The sequence below is a fragment of the Dendrobates tinctorius genome, unplaced genomic scaffold (genome assembly GCF_039654945.1).
Source record: "Dendrobates tinctorius isolate UK_male_01 unplaced genomic scaffold, ASM3965494v1 ptg000003l, whole genome shotgun sequence".
Classification (NCBI taxonomy): domain Eukaryota; kingdom Metazoa; phylum Chordata; class Amphibia; order Anura; family Dendrobatidae; genus Dendrobates; species Dendrobates tinctorius.
Window position 1 is genome coordinate 87,431,690 of NW_027361671.1, and position 23,951 is coordinate 87,455,640.

A 23,951-nucleotide genomic window follows, 5' to 3' on the forward strand; every position below is an offset into this window, starting at 1 on the left:
TTATTATTATTATTATATGGATTCACACCTGATTGTAGTAATAAATTAATTAATCTAATAGTACTTCTTATTCCATATCTGCATGCTTGTCATATATGTTATATATGCATATTGGTTTATTAATGCTGATGGAGAGATTATGGTTTTAATTGTTTTTAATTTAGGATTTATACTGTGTTTTAATAAAATTTAAATTATTTCTGTATTCGTAGTTGAGCACCTGTCTCTGTACTGCTTTTTATCTGTTTTTATCATGTGTGATATTTAATAAATAATTGTTTACTTTTACTACTTGGCCTTTACACTGGATGAGGGCTTATTTTTTGTGGGCTGAGCTGACGTTTATAATGATACCATTTTGGTGCAGATATGATCTTTTGATCGTTATTGCATTGTAATGCAACGTCGTGGTTACCAAAAAAAGTAATTCTGGCAAAAAAGTAATCCTTTCTTTTATTAATAGATCGGGCGATTCTGAACGTGGCGATACCAAATATATATATATATTTTTTTTTTTTTTCACTTTTGGCATGCTTCAATAGTCTCCATGGGAGACTAGAAGCGTCTCAACCCGATTGGCTCTGCTACATAGAGGGGATGATCAGATCTCAGATCGCCTCTATATAGCAGAATTACTCACTTGCTATGAATGCCGACCACGGGGTGGCGCTCACAGCAAGTCGGCACTGACAACCTCTGGTTGTCATGCCAATGAACCGGTGACCCTCAATCACATGACGGGGGTCACTGGTGGGATAAATGCCACTGTCAGCATTTGACAGCAGCAATTAATGGGTTAATAGCGGCGGATGGATCGCGATTCCACCAGCCGCTATTCCAAGCACATGTCAACTGTTCAAAACAGCTGACATGTCCCGGGAAAGATGTGGGCTCAGCGCCGGAGCCCACATCAAAGTGAGGGTGTCCAACATTGGCGTACTATTACGCCTGATGTCGGAAAGGGGTTAATTTGGTTGCATAATAATTCAGCACCTTAATAGTTGCACAATAATTATGCACACGGATATTCTCCTAAGAAAGTCAAAACATTACTTTTACCTTATTAAATATTCAAGTTTCAGTTTTATTAACCTTTTGGGTTGACCTTTGGCACTGTAGTTGTTCAATAATAAAATTAATAATTAAAAATACAAATTACTAATTCAGCCCCCCCACACAGAGATCAGTTGATATGTTGAACACTTTAGACAATTATTTAATTATGACCCTTGAATTAGATTTGTACCTGATTCTGTGTAGCCCCAGACTTCAATGTCTACTAAATCTGATTTCAAGATTTCTGGGTTCCACTGAACAGTTAAGCTGCCTCCGAAATTTGGTGTCCCATAGTACTGCCACTTTGTTTCATTAGCCAGAATACATTTTTCTGACTCTGATACCTTTCCAGGATGCACTGTAATAAAACAGAAAATATCATAATGAAAAAGTAAAGTAGTAGGTAGAGTAATATTATAACTATTAAATAAATATGGCCATATTTCAATAATTTGGTGGTTTCATATTTTTCCACTTTGATGTGTTGTTCTACATATAATGTCAAGAAACCTTTTATACACATTGCTGTACTCATGTTGTATTGATCATAACCTTTCCAAATTCAGAATTACATTTTGGCAGACTTCCACATGAATGATATCAACCTCTTCCATCTGTGCAAAATATGGATGGACGTCTCCTATTACAGGGCACCACAGTATTCTAGCTAGGAGTGCTAATTAGAAATTTGGCCAGCTCCATCAGTGTCTGTACAAAGACACAAAGAGGTAACTTGAAGTTCCTAGGCCTCAATCCAAAATTTGTATCAGGGCCCCCACCTACCATGTGCCACTCCCGTATACTTCTTGTGTAGCTGACAGGCCTTTGAGTCCCCTCAAACACTAGTTATAGGTGTGACTGCTACCTCTGCACCCCTATAAATAACCCCGCTAGAGTTGAGCGACTTTGGTCGGATCGGGTTTCATGAAACAAAAATTTGTTTCAGATGAAACTGGTCCGACCAGAGCAAAAAAAGTCGGAGTTTCATCCGAAACCCGACCCCAATGCAAGTCAATGGGAAATAAAAGTCGGCATTGAGCGGATGACATTCATCCACTCAAAGCCGGCTTTTATTCCCCATTGACTTGCATTGGGGTCGTGTTTCAGACTAAACTCTGACTTTTTTTGCCCTAGTCGGACCAGTTTCATCTGAAACAAATTTTGTTTCATGAAACCTGATCCGACCAAAGTCGCTCAACTCTACCCCCTGTCAGAGTATGCTCTGCTTAAAAGCATTTTTATGGTATGTCCCTCATAGAGAGGTTAAAAGGTCCCTCCCACCTCCACCCTCCTATGATTTTCCTGTCCCTACTTGGGATAGTCACATGAAAGGTGCTTCTAGATTGAAGATATCTTATCCTGTGAAGATTCATTTTACAGACTCTGAGCCAAGCATTCCGGATGCTGACACCTCACTGAGTAACATCAGTCCCTTTGTCAGAGTACGGACCCAGTAAGATCAGGTTGGGAAAGGTCTCAGTCTTCCTTTCCCCCTTGCCAAGCAGTCCAGGGCCAACACCTCTCTGGTTAGAGGTCCCAACAGCCAGCCAGTGCACCTTCTGCAATAATGCTGTATTGCCATTTATTTCCATGGTGGCCTCTTGGTGTTAACCCCTCCATCCCTCTCCGTTCTCCTAATGGTACAGTATATCACAAAAGTGAGTATACCCCTCACATTTTTGGCAATATTTTATTATGCTTTTCATGGGACAGCACTGAAGTAAAGTAAAGTAATCAGTGTACAGCTTCATAAAAACGTAAATTTGGTGTGCCCTCTAAATAACTCAACACACAACCATTAATGTCTAAGCCGCTGGCAACAAAAGTCAGCACAGCCATAAGTGAAAATTGTTGAATTGTGATCAATTAACTATTTTCTCTCCCCAGTATCATTTGACTCATTAGCGTTACAAAGTATCATGTTTGAATGGAGAGCAGGTGCGTTAAATCTGGTGTTATCGCTTTCATACTCTCTCATACTGGTCACTGGAAGTTCAACATGGCGCCTCATGGCAAATAACTCTCTGAGGATCTAGAAACAGAATTGTTGCTCTACAGTGTGGTTTGAGGATGAACAAGACAAGTTCCACTCAGAACAGGTCTTGCTATGGTCAACCAAAGAAATTGAGTGCACATGCTCAATGTCATATCCAGAGACTGCCTTTTCAAAATAGACCTACAGTGGGGAAAAAAAGTATTTAGTCAGTCAGCAATAGTGCAAGTTCCACCACTTAAAAAGATGAGAGGCGTCTGTAATTTACATCATAGGTAGACCTCAACTATGGGAGACAAACTGAGAAAAAAAAATCCAGAAAATCACATTGTCTGTTTTTTTTTCATTTTATTTGCATATTATGGTGGAAAATAAGTATTTGGTCAGAAACAAAATTTCATCTCAATACTTTGTGATATATCCTTTGTTGGCAATGACAGAGGTCAAACGTTTTCTGTAAGTCTTCACAAGGTTGCCACACACTGTTGTTGGTATGTTGGCCCATTCCTCCATGCAGATCTCCTCTAGAGCAGTGATGTTTTTGGCTTTTCGCTTGGCAACACAGACTTTCAACTCCCTCCAAAGGTTTTCTATAGGGTTGAGATCTGGAGACTGGCTAGGCCACTCCAGGACCTTGAAATGCTTCTTACGAAGCCACTCCTTCGTTGCCCTGGCGGTGTGCTTTGGATCATTGTCATGTTGAAAGACCCAGCCACGTTTCATCTTCAATGCCCTTGCTGATGGAAGGAGGTTTGCACTCAAAATCTCACGATACATGGCCCCATTCATTCTTTCATGTACCCGGATCAGTCGTCCTGGCCCCTTTGCAGAGAAACAGCCCCAAAGCATGATGTTTCCACCACCATGCTTTACAGTAGGTATGGTGTTTGATGGATGCAACTCAGTATTCTTTTTCCTCCAAACACGACAAGTTGTGTTTCTACCAAACAGTTCCAGTTTGGTTTCATCAGACCATAGGACATTCTCCCAAAACTCCTCTGGATCATCCAAATGCTCTCTAGCAAACTTCAGACGGGCCCGGACATGTACAGGCTTAAGCAGTGGGACACGTCTGGCACTGCAGGATCTGAGTCCATGGTGGCGTAGTGTGTTACTTATGGTAGGCCTTGTTACATTGGTCCCAGCTCTCTGCAGTTCATTCACTAGGTCCCCCCGCGTGGTTCTGGGATTTTTGCTCACCGTTCTTGTGATCATTCTGACCCCACGGGGTGGGATTTTGCGTGGAGCACCAGATCGAGGGAGATTATCAGTGGTCTTGTATGTCTTCCATTTTCTAATTATTGCTCCCACAGTTGATTTCTTCACTCCAAGCTGGTTCGCTATTGCAGATTCAGTCTTCCCAGCCTGGTGCAGGGCTACAATTTTGTTTCTGGTGTCCTTTGACAGCTCTTTGGTCTTCACCATAGTGGAGTTTGGAGTCAGACTGTTTGAGGGTGTGCACAGGTGTCTTTTTATACTGATAACAAGTTTAAACAGGTGCCATTACTACAGGTAATGAGTGGAGGAAAGAGGAGACTCTTAAAGAAGAAGTTACAGGTCTGTGAGAGCCAGAAATCTTGATTGCTTGTTTCTGACCAAATACTTATTTTCCACCATAATATGCAAATAAAATGAAAAAAAAACAGACAATGTGATTTTCTGGATTTTTTTTTCTCAGTTTGTCTCCCATAGTTGAGGTCTACCTATGATGTAAATTACAGACGCCTCTCATCTTTTTAAGTGGTGGAACTTGCACTATTGCTGACTGACTAAATACTTTTTTTCCCCACTGTATGAGTTGTGCCAGCATTGCTGCAAAGGTTAAAGGAGTGGGAGGGTCAGCCTGTCAGTGCTCAGACCATACACCGCACACTGCATCAGATTGGTCTGACTCGGTGTTGTCCCAGAAGGAAGCCTCTTCTTAAGATGATGCACAAGAAAGCCTGCAAACAGTTTACTACAGAAAAGCAGACTACAGTCATGGATTACTGGAACCATGTCCGGTGGTCTCATGAGACCAAGATAGACTTATTTGGTTCAGATGGTGAGGAGTACAAAGACTAATAGGTTTTATCTACAGTTAAGCATGGTGGTAGAACTCTCATTTTTTGGGGCTACATGAGTGCTGCTGGATGTGGAGAACTCTAGTTCATTGAAGGAACCATGAATGCCAACATTTACAGTACTTTGACATACTGAGGCAGAGCATGATCCCCTCCCTTCAGAAACTTGGCCACAGGGCAGCATTCTAACATGACAACGATTCCAAACACACCTGCAAGACTACCACTGCCTTTCTAAATAAACTAAGGGTAAATGTGGCACCCCCAGGAGTATGGTCACCACAGTGGTATTACCTTCCTCCTAGGGAGTGTAATGTCATGCTTGGAAGCAATGACGGATCTCTCTGTCAGTTAATCACAACACACAACACAGTTCCCACTCCAGGCCAGCAGAGGGAGCTCTGAACCAAAACTAGGGGGAAGAGCTACTCTCTGAGGGTTGGGAAGGGGAAATTAGTCAGTTCGTGTGAGGAGGGAAACGTGTGTGGACGTGAGGAGAGGAGCTGGAAGATTGAGCAGAGTTCAGAGCTCACTTCTAGCTATAGCGCATAATCTGGAGCCCGATCTCCAAGGTTGTACGGATACTGATGTTCCCACAGCAGACATCGGAGGAATAGGAAGCTGTAAATGCTCTGTTCCCACACAAGACTTGGGGGCACAACAGCAACGTGAGTGAGCCGGGACTTGGTAGCAAGGAGTCCCCGAAGCAGGCTACAGCTGTCTGCCGTACAAGTAGAGTTCAAAGGAACATCTTAAGGGAGGAACTTGGGTTTAACACACAACCACAAGTACTTCATTACAAGCGCTAGAAAGGAGACGTTCAGAGAAGGCATATGTTGGCAGAGTGTTGGAACGGAGTACTTCATCTTGCCTGGAGGTTGGATGAGCCCCTGACCTGGAGGACACAGCACCGAGGCGGGCACCTGTATGCACAACAGACTGTGAGTAAAGCTTTGGAACTACATGCCCTGGTGTCCTCCACTTATTCCTGCGCCAACCCACTCAGCACTGCTACATCTCTGTGCTTAACACTGCACTAATACTCTCTCCTCACTAGCTCTTCATCTACACTGCCCTGGAACTACAGCCCTAACTGTGGAGGGCCATAACATCATTGCTGCACCACACCATCTGTCCCAGAGGATCTGTCTGCAGCGCCGGCTTAACATCTTCATTGCCGAACACCACAGGTGGCGTCACGAATCATCCACTTATAAACTTTAATCATTCACTCTTAACCCACCTTTTACATGGACGCCCAGGGCAACGGATCGGGTCACTGCCACTGTGACATCTCCCATTGAAATCGACGGGCCCGGTACCGAGTACCCCACGGCCCTGGGAGGGCGATCCATAAAGGTGCTGAACTGGCAAAGCATGTCTCCAGACCTGAACCTATAGAGCATCTGAGGGGCATCATCAAAAGGAAGGTTGAGGAGCACAAGGTCTCCAACCTCCATCAGCTTCAAGATGTCATCATGGAGGAGTGGAAGCAGATTCCAGTGGCAATCTGTGACACTCTAGTTAACGCCATAAGTAAAAGAGTTAAGGGCAGTGCTCGAAAAAAATGGTGGCCACACAAAATATTAACACTTTGAGAAAAATTTAGCTATTGTCACTTAGGGATATGCTCACTTTTGCTTCCAGTGGTTTAAGCTTTAATAGCCGTGTGTTGAGTTATTTAGAGGGCACACCAAATTTACACTGTTATACATGTTGTACACTGACCACTTTACATTTTATCATTATTGTCCCATGAAAAGTTAAAATAAAATATTTTAAAAAAATGTGAGGGCTGTACTCACTTTAGCGATATACTGTATCTAATGGTATCTGGAGGCAAAAGTTATGAGGAAAGAAGGCGTAAAGCTACGGAATGGTGTGGAGGCAGCACATGTAAGGGCACTTTGTAAATGTTGTATGCAAGGGCCTGGCCTCGGGGCTGATATTAACCACATGCCTTTATGCCGAAGGTGGGCTTCGGGGCTCATATGCTGAAGTTTGGCTTCAGATACTAAAGCTAGGCCTTGGACCTCTGGCATAAAGTTAGACTGCATGTCTGGGCTACATCTCATGGTTTGACTTCAATTTTCCTCGTGTCATGACTGCTCAGGACCTCATGATTGGGCTTCAGAGTTTTACTTACGCTGAGGCCTGATGTCTGTCCTCATTTTGTGGTACAATAACACTCAGATGTTTCCACTGTTGTCCCTCCAAAATACTATAAGTCTAACGTCTAACTTCTCCATCCATAGGAGGACACATTATCTCTGTGAAGACTGCTTTCCAGCTGCGCCTCATTAATTGGCTCCTTCAGGTGCTTTGGGGCTAGTCTAAAAATTGACATCTACCTTTAGCGCCCCACAAGGCCATGGGGTACTCGGTACCAGGCCTGTCCTTCAGGGAAGGTCACTGTGACAGTGACCCGGTCCGTGACCCTGGGCATCCATTAAAATAAATGAGGAGGAAAGTTTGTAGGGTATTAATTCATGACGCCACCCGTGGTGTTTGGCAATAAGGGCAAGGCCGATGCTGCCTAAGGAGACCGCTGGGGCCGTTGGTGATGCAGCAGAGTTGTTACAGCTCTCCATGGGGAGAGCTAGGTCCCAGGGCAGTTATAGTTAGGATAGTGACGTTGGGGTGCAGGTGTAAGAGGGGGCCAGGATGGTAGTCAAGGCCGAGGACACCAGGGCCTTGGTGTCCCGGCCTCCTCCCACAGGAAAATTATCAGCTCCAACCGGCGTACCTGTTTGCGGTCCTGGCTCATCATCAGGGATTCCACAATGGTGTTGAACAGCTCCTGTACACCCAGTTTTGGTGCATAGGGTAGAAAGAACGGACACAGATACCAGTTCAGATGCCAAACAAACAATTTTACTCTTCTCTTCAATAGTCCCGGGCACATCAGTTTCATTACAGTCCACACAGCATTCCTCCTGCACTTTCCCTTTCCTGCTTTCTTTGTCCTCACACATATTACGGGGTAGTAGCACCCTAGGCAGTACCGTAGCCTCACTTCTGTAGGACCTCAAGACATAGGGGATCCCATTCATCCATTTCACCCTGGACGTACAAGCCTCAGCCCTATTTAAGATCTGCCACATTGTGAATCTTCTGCGCCCTGCACGACTTTTGGACCATGTAATACTCTCCTTTCCTTGCTGCCGTGGAACACCGTAACTCCAGGGGTGCTTGGGTCTCATCCAGCACCCGTCTGACTGTGCCCGTGCACTTTTCCTCCAAAGAACGTTTCGTAGCTGCTATGTCGTCCTGGGCCTAGAGACCTTGTGGACACTTCGGGCGTCCTTGCCCTTCTAACCTATTCCTATCTCCTACACTTAACACATAGCAGTTCCTCCTACAGTTAACCCTATATGGACTTCCTATCAGCTATACCAAACAAGGCCCGATAGTATACCCCCATCTAGTGGCCCACTACTATCTAGAAACTCTATACTAATAGTGCCCTCCACTATTGAACCCGAAGGATGTACCAGCTTACCCTAATCTGTGCATTTATATGTAGAACATTATATAACACAACATATGACAATCTTACAGTGTGGTAACACATATATGACGTGGCAGTACCAATAAAGTAAACAATGGTAATACACTATAAGTGTAGCAGTACCAGGGATAATTACATATATGATCCCAGCAAAGAGCAAACAGATGAACGGCATACTAGGGCACACAAATCACCACATTAACAGACGGAGCTATTTATCTGAAGTATTGTAGTATATATTTCAGTCAAAAAACGGAGGTGCTTGCATGAATAAACATGAATATTTCAATGTGAAGCGAAAAAAGGAGAAATATGCAGCACTCACCAATATAGCTGAAAAACTGTGCGTCTTTATTTCACATGAATTCCATCAATAGATATGTGGACATGCAGGACGTTAGAGGAATACTAGCTTCTACGCTTCTACGTTGTCCGGCACCTCCCTCTCCTAGCATTCCTCTAACGTCCTGCATGTCCACATATCTATTGATGGAATTCATGTGAAATAAAGACGCACAGTTTTTCCGCTATATTGGGGAGTGCTGATAATTACATATATACAGTACATTAGCACTTCTTAAAGGCAGATGACATTAAAGGGGACGTCCACTTCACTCCCTTACACAGGAATGAGGGAATTATGAATAACTGCAGATTAGAGACGAGCGACTTTTCCTTTTTTCGGGTCGAGTCGGATTTCATGAAACCCGTCTTTCCAAAAAGTCAGGTCAAACAAAATCGGCTGACTATAGGGAAAAGTCGGGGTCCGACTGAAACACGAAACCCAATGCAAGTCAATGGGGAAGCAAAGTCGGCAGGGAGTGGAGGACAGTAAACACACCTACAGTGCCCATTTCAATGCCAACGACATCAATTCTTATTACTTAAGCATGGCAACCTTAATTTACTTTATAATAATAGTTACGTATTGAAAACTGGGGGTTATTTGGCTAAAGTTGTGGGGGGTAGGGCTGGCGCCAGGTTTTTTGTGTGCCCTGGGCCAAAGAGTGTCAGTGCGCCCTTTTAACACATACTACAATCCATAATGCTCCGATATGGCACAGAAATATAGGTATAGTACAATGAAAAATACTTCACTGCTTACATGACATGACTGATATGTATTTTAAATTCTACAATAGCTCAAAAAACAGACAGTATATTACTCCATACAGTATTATGGCCACCACCTAATGCGCCATATAGAATAATGAGCCCCATATATTTCTCCATACAGAATAATTGGTGCCATATAATGTTCCATACAGTATATGATGAGCTCCACATAATGCTACAGTATATGTTGGTTATGATGTTATATATCATCTTGCTGCAGATGGTGTCACTGTGCATCGGTCAACAATACAGCGCACATTGCACAAGGAGAAGCTGTATGGGAGAGTGATGCGAAAGAAGCCGTTTCTGCAAGCACGCCACAAACAGAGCCGCCTGAGGTATGCAAAAGCACATTTGGACAAGCCAGTTACATTTTGGAAGAAGGTCCTGTGAACTGATGAAACAAAGATTGAGTTGTTTGGTCATACAAAAAGGCGTTATGCATGCGCTGTATTGTTGACCGATGCACAGTGACACCATCTGCAGCAAGATGATGCTGCAGGTCTTTGGAGGTGGTCTGTGGATTGTCCTTGACTGTTCTCACCATTCTTCTTCTCTGCCTTTCTGATATTTTTCTTGGCCTGCCACTTCTGGGCTTGACAAGAACTGTACCTGTGTTCTTCCATTTCCTTACTATGTTCCTCACAGTGGAAACTGACTGGTTAAATCTCTGAGACAACTTTTTGTATCCTTCCCCTGAAAAGCTATGTTGAATAATCTTTGTTTTCAGATCATTTGAGAGTTGTTTTGTGGAGCCCATGATGCCACTCTTCATAGGAGAATCAAATAGGAGAACTACTTGCAAGTGGCCACTTTAAATACCTTTTCTCATGATTTGATACACCTGGCTATGAAGTTCAAAGCTCAATGAGGTTACAAAACCAATTTAGTGCTTCAGGAAGTCAGTAAAAAGTAGTTAGGAGTGTTCAAATCAAGAAAATGATAAGGGTGCCCATACTTTTGCACCGGTCAAATTTTGTTTAAATGCAGATTGCACATTTTCTGTTAGTACAATAAACCTCATTTGAATCCAGAAATATAACTGAGTCCATCAGTTATTAGACATATGAAACTGAAATACCTGTTGCAAAAACCAAAATTGTTATAAAGAAAAAAGGTTAACATTAATAGGGGTGCCCAAACTTTTACATATGACTGTATAATGGGCCCCATTTCTAATGCTCCATTGTATAATGGGCCCCGTAAATGCTGCTCCAGTGTCTGATGTCCCCCTTTTGGAATGCTCCAGTATATGATGGGCCAAATGGATGATGCTCCAGAGTATGATGGGCCCCATATATCATTCTCCAGTGTATATTGCTCCCCAAAAAATGCTCCTAACATTTAAAAAAATTAAATACCTCTCCTCGCTGGGAACTGCTCTACTCTGGACTCCTTAGCATTGCCATTTTAAAGCTCTCTGCACTTGTACTGTTTCGGGAGAGGGCATACAGACATTATGTCATCGCGCTCTGTAACCTGAATGTCACTGTCAGGAAAGGCGGAAGACATAACGGCGGTGGAGCAGGGAGAGGTAAGTATTGCAAGTGTTGTGGCCCTGAGCAAGCATGGGGGCTCACTCATGGGTGACGGCTCTGGCACAGGGCCCCTCATAGTACGATGGTATGTCTGACGGCGAGTGGGCCCTCCCACTGGCAGAGACACTTTTGCATACTATGAGGGGCCCTGTGCCACTGCCGTTGCCCATGAGTAGGACCCCCCATCTGCTCAGGGAACCAGCACTTTCATCTGCACCTTCCTCTGTGTCACCGTGTAAGGTAGTATAGTATGCGGAAAGGGGCACCTGAGTTTCATCAGTGTCACATTCTGGCTCTGTAGAGTGCGAGGGGAATGTAGTGATGTGGGTCAATGTACCAGCAGAATCATCTAGCAGTGACTGTGCATCAGTGCACTCCATCTCCAATTCATGTTGGACTGGGGAATTCAGATTTTCACTTGATAACACAGTAATAGCCTGTGAAAAGAGCTCCATGGAGTAATCTGAAATGTGAGCTGCCGCATCGTTCACTTTTAGTGGGGGTGAAGGCGACAAGGAAAGGGGTGGTTCCTGACCAGAAGCCTGCACTGACAACTCAGTGCTTGCATTTTTTTTAAACTTCAGAAGAGGAGGCGATAGAGCTGGAGGCTTTTTCGGCAATGTAAGGCAAAACCAGTTCCTGATGCTCCGGCTTTAAAAGCAGTTTACCTACTCCCAGAAAAGGGAACCTTAAAGGCCTTCTTGAGCCAGACGATGACACAGGCTCAACACCTCCTGCCTTAGCTGCTATTGTGCTTTTGCCAGAACCAGCTGATGCACCACCATCACCATCAGTACCAGCTGCACCCCCCACCCACATCCGCGGCCTCTTCCACCAGACTTCCTCATGTTTGGGAAAATGTACCAAAAATACCAGCAGGGAAATGGTACTGTATGAGTAGCATACAGTTGTGTAAGGTGTATGTAAGAAGTGAAATCTCCGTATATATTTTGTGAGTCACAGACGCTCACCCAGTATGTATTTCACCGTAATCCAACAAGCAGATATAAGGTACTGTATCAGAGGTGTACAGCTGTATACGTGTCAATCTCCGTATATATGTATTTACGGAATGTCACACACATGCTGACTTTGTGTAGATGTAACAGTAATAAGAACACCAGATATCCAATACTGTTTGACAATCGGACTGCTCAATACGGTGTATAAAGAAATGGAAATGTCCGTATATGTATTTATGGAGTGTCACACACAAACGCTGACTCTGTGTAGATGTGACAGTAATAAGAACACCAGATATCCGATACTGTTTGACAATCGGACTGCTCAATACTGTTAAAGAAATGGAAATGTCCGTATATGTATTTATGGAGTGTCACACACACACGCTGACTCTGTGTAGATGTGACCATAATAAGAACACCAGATATCCGATACTGTTTGACAATCAGATTGCTCAATACGGTGTATAAAGAAATGGAAATGTCCGTATATGTATTTATGGAATGTCACACACACACGCTGACTCTGTGTAGATGTGACAGTAATAAGAACACCAGATATCTGATAATGTTTGACAATCGGACTGCTCAATACGGTGTATAAAGAAATGGAAATGTTCGTATATGTATTTATGGAGTGTCACACACACACGCTGACTCTGTGTAGATGTGACAGTAATAAGAACACCAGATATCCGATACTGTTTGATAATCGGACACATCTATACGGTGTATGTATGGAAAAATGTTAATCTTCGAGTATTTTTTTACGGAGTCACACACATATAGCATGTATTTGTCCATGATACCAGCCGGTACACGGTAGTGTGTGAGGAGCGTACACCTGTATACGGTGTGTGAAAAAATGTACGCTCAGTATCTACTCTGCAGAAAAAAAGGAATATAAGGAATTTTGCGTTTAAAAAAGCAGTCTGCACAGCAGTGTGCAAACAGCAATGCAGCTATCAGGGAGCCTATAAGGCAGCCTAATCACCAACAGAGCTGCTGCACAAAAAAGTGTGAAAAAATGAAGGATTGGTAACTGTGCAGAAAAAAGGAATAAAAATATTTTTGCTTTTAAAAAAGCACTCTGCACAGCAGTGTGCTAACAGCAATGCAGCTATCAGGGAGCCTTATAAGGCAACCTAATAACCAACAGAGCTGCTGCACACAAATATATCCTTCCCTGTCACTGCACACTATACAGTTGTGTTTTACAGTGACATTCGCTATCAGCACAAGCAATTTTTTTGACTTTTTCCCTGCCTAAACACTCTCCCTATTGAGAACGATCAGCAGCAACCTCTCCCTATGCTAAGATCGGCAGAAGTAAGATGGCGGTCGGCTGTTACGGCCTTTTATAGGCACTGTGACACCACACAAAGCCAGCAAATCACTTGCATGCCCTTCTCTAACATGTTGGGGGCCGCTGCCGACGTAATTGCGTTGCCCACAGTGTGCGTCCTTCATGACTGTCTGAATATAGGCGCTGGAAGGATTGTGGGAAACGCGACTTTGGCGTTCAAGTCAGCGACCTCATGGCCGACCTCACGCTATGGTCGGGTTTCAATTGGCGAAACCCAACTTTAGCAAAAGTCGGCGGATTCTGAATTTGGCCGACCCGTTTCGCTCAACTCTACTGCAGATACATGAATGGTGGGAATGCAGACCGGAGCACTGCTAATAGATGGAATTGGAGTTCCGGACAGCCTGGAAGCCATTTAGGGTCTCCTAGGCCAGATGGAGTTGAAGGCCTCCTTGCTGCGCTGTTCTCTGAGGTCCTTGCTGCTTAAAGTTATGCTCGAGTCTCTGTTCCTTATTGTTCCTGTACTTGCCCGTATGGCAAGCAGCTTGAGCCTATTGCAGGTGTCACTCCTTTGTGGCCGCTCCGAGCTCTGATATGCAGCCACGGACTCCGGCGTCCAGTTCTAGTGCTCTGTTCTGAGGTGAGCTTGGTCACAGCTCCACTCCCCAGCTTTTCCTAGACTTCTCTCTTCCTCTATAACACTTCTCTGACTCTGAATTAATAGAGAAGCTCCCCTAAAACCGGGTTTTGAGCTCCCCCTTCTGGTCTGGAGCCAGGAAAAGTGTTGAATGCTGATATTACCTGACCAGGGAACTCCTCCTTGCTTCCAGGCATGACATCACCCCCTGTGAGGGAGGCAATGCCACAGTGGCAACCAGACTACTGGGGTGCCACATACCACTCAAAGTAAAGGTACATCCTGAATACACAGATGAATTACTCTCTTAAATTTAAGTCTAAATCTGGTTTCATGACTTTTGCTTTGGAGACATATGTCTATTAAGTTCATCCTATGACACGATATACTACTTCGTAGTAACAAAAAAATGAGGTAGATGCTAATTTCCTCATGTTCGGAGAAAACTCCACATACAGCAATCAGACTACTTCCCTCGCGTCTTGAACCTTTGGTTTCATGCTGTGTGCCTCAGGCTTCATACCTCGTGCCTCATGCCTCTGGCTTCATGCCTTGTGCCTAAGGCTTTGTACTTGTGCCTTGTTCCTCTGGTTTTGTGCCTCATGCCTTGTGTCTCTGGCTTCATGCCTCATGCCTTGTGCGTCTGGCTGTGTGCCTAGTGCCTCTGGCTGCATGCCTGGTGCCTTGCACCTCTTGCTGCGTGCCTCATGCATTGTGCCTCTAGCTTCGTGCCTTGTACCCCTGGCTTCATGCCTCATGCCTCTGAATGCATGCCTCATGCTTTGTGTTTCTGGCTGCGTGCCTTGTACCTCTGGCTGGTGCCTTGTGCCTATGGCAGCATACTTTGTGCCTCTGGCTTTGTGACTTGTGCCTTGTACCTTATGCCTCTGGCTTCACCCCTTCTTCCTTGTGTCTTGTGCTAATGTCTCCTGCCTCGCACCTCTGACCTCGTGCCTCTGGCATCCAGCATTGCGCCTCTGGCCTTGTGCATTTGGCCTCACGCATCCGGGCTCACACTTCACACCTTGTGTCTCTGGCCTCAACTCCGGTTAGAGATTCCTTGTGTCTCTGGTCCTAGACCCAGCTTCCTTTAAGATAATCATAAGATAATCCTTTAATCGTCCCACCATGGGGAAATTCAGAATTCTTTGCCTCATTCTTTGGAACTTGGCTTAGCCAAATGAGTAACTATGCTTGGATTGGCCTAGTATGTCTTCTGTTTCCGAACAGGGGTCTCAATTCAGCTACTGTCCATGCTCTATCTGGTCAGAAGTATTCATACTTGGCCCTTAATTGCTAAAATCAGGACGCTCTTTCATAATTATGGTTGAAAGGAGACACATGTCTATCGAGTTAGACAGGATATACTAGCAATGCAGAGTAAAAAAAATTTTTAAAAAATCAAATAAGGTAGATGCTAATTTCCTAATGTTGAGGGTAAAGATCCTTACTCACTCCACATATGGCAATCGGATTAGTTCCCTTGACTAAGGCTGAGCAATCCCAAGTTTGATAGCTTGTCCTGATTACCAAAAAAAAATGTTTCAACATAGTATGTGTGCACTAATGACTAGTATAGAGACAGATTTAAACAAAGTCTGTCTCTTTTGGGGAAGGGTTTTTCCTACTAGCCCCTGAGCTTTACCGAGGTCCTGTGTTAGGAGCGTATAGCAGATATAACAAATCAGTTCATGATTTTCTTCCTATACTGTATATATGTTTATGGCATGACCAATTGTAAGGGCATTTATTTGAGTGACTTTCATCAATTCCAAAGTCTTGACTCCCTGTGTCGTTAACATTGGAAACCACAGGATTAATGACCATGCTTCTCTAACAGGTGTTATGATGATGGACCCAGTGTTGATAATGGCAGGGAATGTTATTTGCCAGACTACATTTTTCCTTAGTTTTAATAAGATTGCACCCCTTACTTGAAGCTTAGAAATGTAAGGATTCTGAAAAGACATCCGTGGGCTCCTGGTTGTATAATGTGTAAGCATCCCAAGACTCTGTCCATTAATCCTTATACTAAAATTTATTGGTTTGATCTTCTGGCAATCAAGTGCCTTTGTCCTGCAGCACTCCTTGTGCTTTGATTAACTGGTCGTTAACCAAGGATTAGTTTGAGCACAGGAGAGCCAGTGAAAGAACAGTCCTGTGTTATTAAGCACATAAGAGTTTATTAGTGATCTGCAAAAGTCCTCATTTTGTTGGTGGCAGTGGCTATCACCATACTTTTGCTGTGCAATAACAGGTGTTTAATGTCTATTCAATGTTTGCGGTGTTTATAAGTATAGTTCATCTAACAATTACTGGGGTTCATTAGGATACACCAGGGGAATGTCCTCACTCTCTCAGTTTTTGCTGTATACTTTGTCTACCACATTTATACACTAAATATTTGGCATTATAGAGATATCAGGCACTCACTAAGGTAATTTATCTTTGCAGATTTTAATAACTGTCTATATTTTCTTCTGATCTTACAGTTCAGTTACTATCTAGTTTTTGCCCGTGATTTTGGTCCTTTAGGGCTTCTGATGATATTTCTCTGGTACTACTCCTGGTGTGCTGTCCAGAAGCACATACTGAAAAAGGGGAAATAGACCTACTGGTAATTCAATTTCCAGGAAGTCCCCCAGGACAGCACCCTTATTTCCCCTCCATTATGTTTATCTTTAGGCTTGCACAAGAACAATCTTCATCAAGTCAACATGGCTCGAGATCGAGCTGTAGACCATTTGCATTCATCCTTCTGTGGCATTTTGAAAAACACTGAAGGATGGTGGTGGAAGGGGCCTTTTAACCTCTCTGTGATACTGCTCCATAATCAGTCACTATCAGACTACCTCCTGGTGTGCTGTCTTGAAGGACTTCCTGGAAATCGAATTACCGAAACCTAAAGGGCGAGATCGCTGTGTGTGACATCCAGCAGCGATCGGCCCCCCCACGGGGTATTGCTGATCGTGCTGGATCGTCCTGGCCCGTTTTTTCATCGCTGGTCTCCAGCTGGCCAGCGCACATCGCTGCGTGTGGCAGCGGGAGCCAGCAATGAACGACGCTGCATGCTGGTTACCAACATAAACATTGGGTTTCTAAGTGCCGCTGGGTCTGTCAGACCGGAGTAGCAGATAGCAGAGCTACGCCGGTCTGTCTGCGCCGCTCTGCCTCCACCTCCCGCCCTGCCTGAAGTGCACGCTGGTATCTAGGGTAAACATTGGGTTTCTAAGGGCCCCGCGGCCCTTAGAAACCCGATGTTTACGTTGGTAACCAGCGTGCTCGCTGGTCCTGATCACTGAAGGGGCTGTCTATGTGACAGCTCACCAGCAATCAGCTAACAATGTCCCAGCGATCCCATCCTTTTCGGATCATTGGTGGGATCGCTGGGACATCATTATGTGTAACGGTACCCTAATTCCCCTTTTCGAAACCTTCAGTCAATGATGTTGTAAACACAGCTCATAACATGATATGGGTATGTTGACATTATCCCTGGCCTGGAGCACAAGCATGTAAATCACAGAAGATGGAACCTGGGCTGATGCAGTCAAGTGACATCAAAGTAATATATTTATACAGTATTTACTCAACCAAAAGGGTATCCAAAGTAAAAATGCCATCACTATCTTTACCTTAACTGTGAAAAATGAAAAGGCTCATACAATACCTGACAGCCAAGTGCTTGAGTGAGGATATGTGCTTCCTCCATCCAGAGACAATTCAAAAGGAATACGCCCTGTTTCATATAGCAATGGTGACACACAGTGAGCACTACCATGTGCATCCACATAACCATTTACAATGATCTCATTATTAAATCTAAAAAAAAGTGATGTAAAATTTAATGTTATAAGAATTACATTTTAATTATAACAGTTTTATTGATTGGTTTATATGATATAGGAACATATTTATGTAAAAAGAAAGGTTCACCCAAAGTGTAAACGGAGCAACATTCTCTCCAAACTGTGCACTCAGGATATAAGTAAAAAAATGCCATATCCTGTACTCACTGATCTCAAAAGAATGCTGTTATAACCCTTACCTAACAGGGCATCCAACTATCACCTATAGCTTGACATTTTCTTATGGGCGAAAGACACCTTTTGGTGCCCTGGTTCCAGGGCCATGTGCAACTGCAACCCCTGCACTCAGTATATTTATACCACTGTTTGCCAGTTTATAACATTGGAATTTGGAATATCTGAAACACATGTGATAATCATGTGTCTAGTTTAGATGGAAAGAGCAAATGATTATTTTAATTATTATATAACATATATATATATATATTATATAATAATTAAAAGTAAAGTATATAAAAATTAAAAGTAAGGTAGCACTGTCATTCGGGTAGGGGATACTCGCTTGGCAGCCAATACATCACATCCGGCACAGGTTTTCCATAAAACAATCACAGTCCAAGCGGTTTATTTAGGCATCATAAACCATGACCAGCAACATAAAGTTCATATTAACAGCATAGCGTCCATGACAGAGCTTCACTCTGTTATCCCTGTGGTCACACAGGTTGTGCCATGTCCAGCACACAGGCTCTCTTAGCCTCACAGTTATATCCCCTCTCTGGGTTTACCTCATGGCTGCTTCACCACGCTGCAGACGTCCATTCCCTCCAGGGAACTATCAGGCACGTGCAGCCATTAAACACAGCGTTCACTTGCTGTCAGGAAGACAGCCCCATCTCTCTCAGAAGGGGACCTTCCAAAATGGACCAACCAGGTCCCAGTATTCACCTCATGTGACCTACCCTGGCCACCTTATATGGTCCGTAGTCACGCCCCCCGGGTCACATGGCTATAACCTCATCACAGGTCCTTTAAATCACTCATACACACTTTACAATAGTGTTCTTAAACACACACCCTGGGTGGGTTTGTAGGTAACTGGACCCAGCCGTCTCACCAGCTACCTGGAGACTTCTCCCTGACACATTGGAACAAAAGATCAGCTCTGCTGATCAGCACATAAGCAAGCCTCCATCCCAAGGCCACCCACCTTGAGATACATAGCGATCCTTTAGTGCCCTGCTCCTGTTACCACTCTGGACAAGGCTATCCGTTTGTCCTGGGACACCCACACAGCGCCCCCTAGCGGACACAGTGGTCACTACACTACTATATATATATATATATATATATATACACATACATACGCAGGATAGATGTATAGATAAATATCTCTCTCTATGTGAATATATATATAGTGTATATATATATATACACACACACACACATTACCGTTCAAAAGTATAGGGTCACTTAGAAATTTCCTTATTTTTGAAAGAAAAGCACATTTTTTTCCAATGAAGCTAACATTAAATGATTCAGAAATACATTCTATACATTGTCAATGTGGTAAATGACTAGTCTAGCTGCAAACGTCTGGTTTGTAATGCAATATCTTCATAAGTGTATAGAGGCCCATTTCCAACAACCATCACTCCAGTGTTCTTATGATACTTTGTGTTTGCTAACTGTGTAAGAAGGCTACTGGATGGTTAGAATACCTTTAAAAACCCTTGTGCAAGCATGTTAGCACAGCTGAAAACAGTTTGGCTGATTAGAGAAGCTATAAACCTGACCTTCCTTTGAGGTAGTTGAGAATCTGGAGCACTACATTTGTTGGTTCCATTAAACGCTCAAAATGGTCAGAAAAAAAGAACTTTCATGTGAAACTCGACAGTCTATTCTTGTTCTTAGAAATGAAGGCTATTCCATGCAAGAAATTGCCAAGAAACTGTCAGGCTCACCTGTTGTAGCTGTCAGGAGTGGCATGACAGGCGAGTGTCAGCAGGCCCTGAAGATGTTGAGACTCCAGGGGAAGGTAACTCTTGGTGGCCGGGCAGGGGCGCAGTATCTGAGATCAGGAAAATGGTCACAGGACCTGCTGGAGGGGAGGAGCGATGGAGAGGCACTCAGTACCCGCAGGACCTCCCACCATGTGACCGCTTGTCAGAGGAGGGGGCGGGGCTTACCCCCGGGATGCAGCGGTGACAGGCAGGAGACTAAGTCACACAGGGGCTGAGCAGCGGCGATAGTCAGATAAAGCAGGGGGTCATACACAAATCTAGCAACGCAGTACAGACTCAGAATGGCAGAGGATCGTCAGGTGCAGCAGAGGGTCAGACACGGGTCGGGCATCGCAGTACAGAATCAGGATGATAGAGAGCAGTCAGAGGAAGCAGAGGGTTATACACGGGTTGGGCATCGCAGTACAGAATCAGGATGATAGAGAGCAGTCAGAGGAAGCAGAGGGTCATACACGGGTCGAGCAGTACAGTACCAAATCAGAAACCAAGAGATGTAAACCAAGTCCAGAACAGATCATACACCAAGCAACGTACGAGAACAGGCGAGAGGCACTAGCGATGCAGGGTCGGGCATACTCTAGTTAGGAGTATAAACGACAGGGAGGGGTACTCACCTAAGGCTATAAAAACCCTCCCTGGCGTCAAAGAGAGGCTCTGCCTATTAACCCCTACACCATCTGTCCAGAATCCTGAATAACGTACGACAGAAACTTAAGATTTCCTACAACGGTTTGTACTACTCCCTTCAGAAGAGAGCACAAACAGGCTCTAACCAGAGTAGAAAGAAAAGTGGGAGGCCCCGCTGCACAACTGAGCAACAAGACAAGTACAATTGAGTCTGCAGTTTGAGAAATCGAAGCCTCACAGGTCCTCAACTGGCAGCTTCATTAAATAGTACACGCAAAATGCTAGTGTCAACGTCTACAGTGAAGAGGCAACTCCGGGATGCTGGCCTTCGCAGAGTGGCAAAGAAAAAGCCATATCTGAGACTGGCTAATAAAAGGAAAAGGTTAATATGGACAAAAGAGCACAGACATTGGACAGAGGAAGATTGGAAAAAAGTGTTATGGACAGACAAATCCAAGTTTGAGGTGTTTGGATCACACAGAAGAACAACAGTGAGACGCAGAACAACAGAAAAGATGATGGAAGAGTGCCTGTATGGTACGCAAAAAGTGCCCATCAAGCCAAACCAATTTGTGGGAGGGGCTTCTAGAAGCATGGAGTGAAATTTCTCCAGATTACCTCAGCAAATTAACTGCTAGAATGCCAAAGGTCTGCAATGCTGTAATTGCTGCAAAGGGAGCATTCTTTGACGAAAGCAAACTTTGAAGGAGAAGATTATTATTTCAAATAGAAAGCTTTTTTTCGAACCTTGTCAATGTCTGGACTAGATTTTAAATTCATTTGGCAACTCATTTGAATAATAAAAGTATGAGTTTTCATGGAAAACACAAAATTGTCTGGGTGACCCCAAACTTTTGAACGGTAGTGCATATAATATATATATATATTTATAGAGAGAGAGAGAGAGATAGCTCTGGCAATAATTAAGAGACCACTGCACAGTTTTACAAAAGTCAGCTTCTCTACATGTCTGACAGCCATTCCATTCCAGTGTCAGTTAAATTTCAACCAGCGTACACCTCATTCTACTTAATATGCTTCTGATTAGGTGATCACCTGAACCAAATCTCATTTAACGAAGGAAAGTGTAAAAATCCCTGCTGTGGTGTTCACAATTCTCTTGCAATAGGACAAGCTGGATGGCAAAACAAGTGCTAGTAATATGCCAAAAGTAATAGGAATGAAAAAAATAACTTTTAACCATGCCAAAGGAGTTGAAAAGAAAAGTCTTGAGTGAGGAAAAGAAGGTCTGTCTCAATTCTGGCTTTACTAGCAGAGGGATACAGTGAGCATCATGTTGCCTCCATCCTTAAAATTTCTAAGACGGTAGTCCATTACAATAGGGTCAAAGAGCAGACATTGGGGATAACAAAGCTACAGACTGGCAGAGGGCGAAAACGACTCTCCACTGACTGGGAATCTCATTCGAATGTCACTCAGGATGACATCAAGTGACCTACAAAAGGAATGGCAAATGGTAGATGGGGTGAAGTGCACGGCAAGAGCAGTTCGTAACACGCTCCTAGAGGCAGGGCTCAAGTCATGTAAAGCTAGAAAAAAGCTTTTCATCAATGAGAAGCAAAGGAGAGCCAGGCTGAAGTTTGCCAAAGACCATAAGGATTGGACCATAGAGGACTGGAGTAAGGTAACATTCTCTGATGAGTCTAATTTTCTGCTTTGCCCAACACCTGGTTGTCTACTGGTTAGACGGAGACCTGGAGAGGCATACAAGCCACAGTGTCTTGCACCCACTGTGAAATTTAGTGGTGGATCGGGGATGGTCTGGGGATGCTTCAGCAAGGCTGGAATTGGGCAGGTTAATCTTTGCGAAGGACGTATGAATCAAGCCGAATATAAGGTTATGCTGGAAAAACAGTTGATTCCTTCTGCTCAGGCAATGTTCCCCAACTCTGAGGACTGTTTTTTCCAGCAGGACAATGTGCCATGCCACACAACTAGGTCAATCAATGTGTGGATGAAGGACAATCACATCAAATCCCTGTCATGGCCAGCCCAATCTCAAGACCTGAATCCCATTGAAAACCTCTGGAATGTAATCAAGAGGAAGATGGATAGTCACAAGCCATTAAACAAAGAAGAACTGCTTAAATTTTTGTACCAGGAGTGGCATAAGGTGACCCAAAAGCAGTGTGAAAGACTGGTGGAAAGAATGCCAAGATGCATGAAAGCTGTGATTAAAATCATGGTTATTCCACAAAATATTGATTTCTGAACTCTTCCTGAGTTAAAACATTAGTATTGTTGTTTCTAAATGATTATGAACTTGTTTTCTTAGCATTATTTGAGGTCTGCATGCACTGCATTTTTTGTTATTTTGACCATTTCTCATTTTTTGAAAATAAATACAAAATTTAGTGCTTGGAAATTCGAAGACATGTTGTCAGTAGTTTATAGAATAAAAGAGCAATTTACATTTTACTCAAAAATATACCTATAAAGAGAAAAGTCAGACAAACTGAAAATTTTGCAGTGGTTTCTTAATTTTTGCCAGAAATAAAGTGTGCTCATAGTACATATACTGTATGTGCTGGGTATTGTTACATATACCATGGGAATCAATAAGCAGATGATGGATAACAGTATTTATTAGTAGTGTGGAGAAAGACTTTATATTCTTTATGTCACATACCTGCATTTCACTACTGATCTGGTTTTGAAGGTCACATTCACAATGACAAAATCTCTTCCTCCCATCAGCAAACCAGAATCCGGAGTGATACGGACACAGAAGTGGCTGTAGTCTGGACAGCAGTTGGCAAGTTTCTCACAGGTTGCATGACAGGAGCACTCTTCTAGGACTTGCCTGCACTGACTTGAACAGGAACTGGATCCTACACAAAACACACATTTTACTGTATGACAGATTATAACAAATTGTTTTACAAACATTTACTGAAATGTAAATTATACATAGAGTATACAGTATGTATACTCATTTTTCAAGCAGAAAATTGATAACATCAGGGACAGTTTTGGTCAACAACCCCCAGAGCCCTTCCTCCCGACTTCCCAGCCCTCCACCTTCAAAACCAACTTCTCCACCATTACAGAAGATCGACTCTCCACTCTACTCTCAAGATCACATCTCACCACCTGTGCACTCGACCCGATCCCATCCCACTTCATCCCAAACCTCACCACAGTCTTCATCCCAACCCTAACCCATCTCTTCAACCTATCACTAACAACTGGTGTTTTCCCCTCAAGCTTTAAACATGCCTCCATCACACCTATCCTCAAAAAGCCCTCTCTTGACCCATCCTCTGTATCTAGCTATCGCCCTATATC

General features: G+C 43.6%; 1 protein-coding gene across 1 annotated transcript in view; it reads right to left on the minus strand.

Annotated features, from left to right (window-relative positions):
- Positions 1-23,951, minus strand: part of SUSD2 (sushi domain containing 2) — a 340,007-nt gene that overhangs the window by 144,379 nt on the left and 171,677 nt on the right. The window contains exons 14-16 of the mRNA XM_073559037.1: positions 23,293-23,494; positions 17,853-18,004; positions 1,247-1,414 (exon numbers count right to left, since the gene is read on the minus strand). Coding sequence (XP_073415138.1) covers positions 1,247-1,414; positions 17,853-18,004; positions 23,293-23,494 — 522 coding nt within the window. The remainder of the gene's footprint in view (positions 1-1,246; positions 1,415-17,852; positions 18,005-23,292; positions 23,495-23,951) is intronic.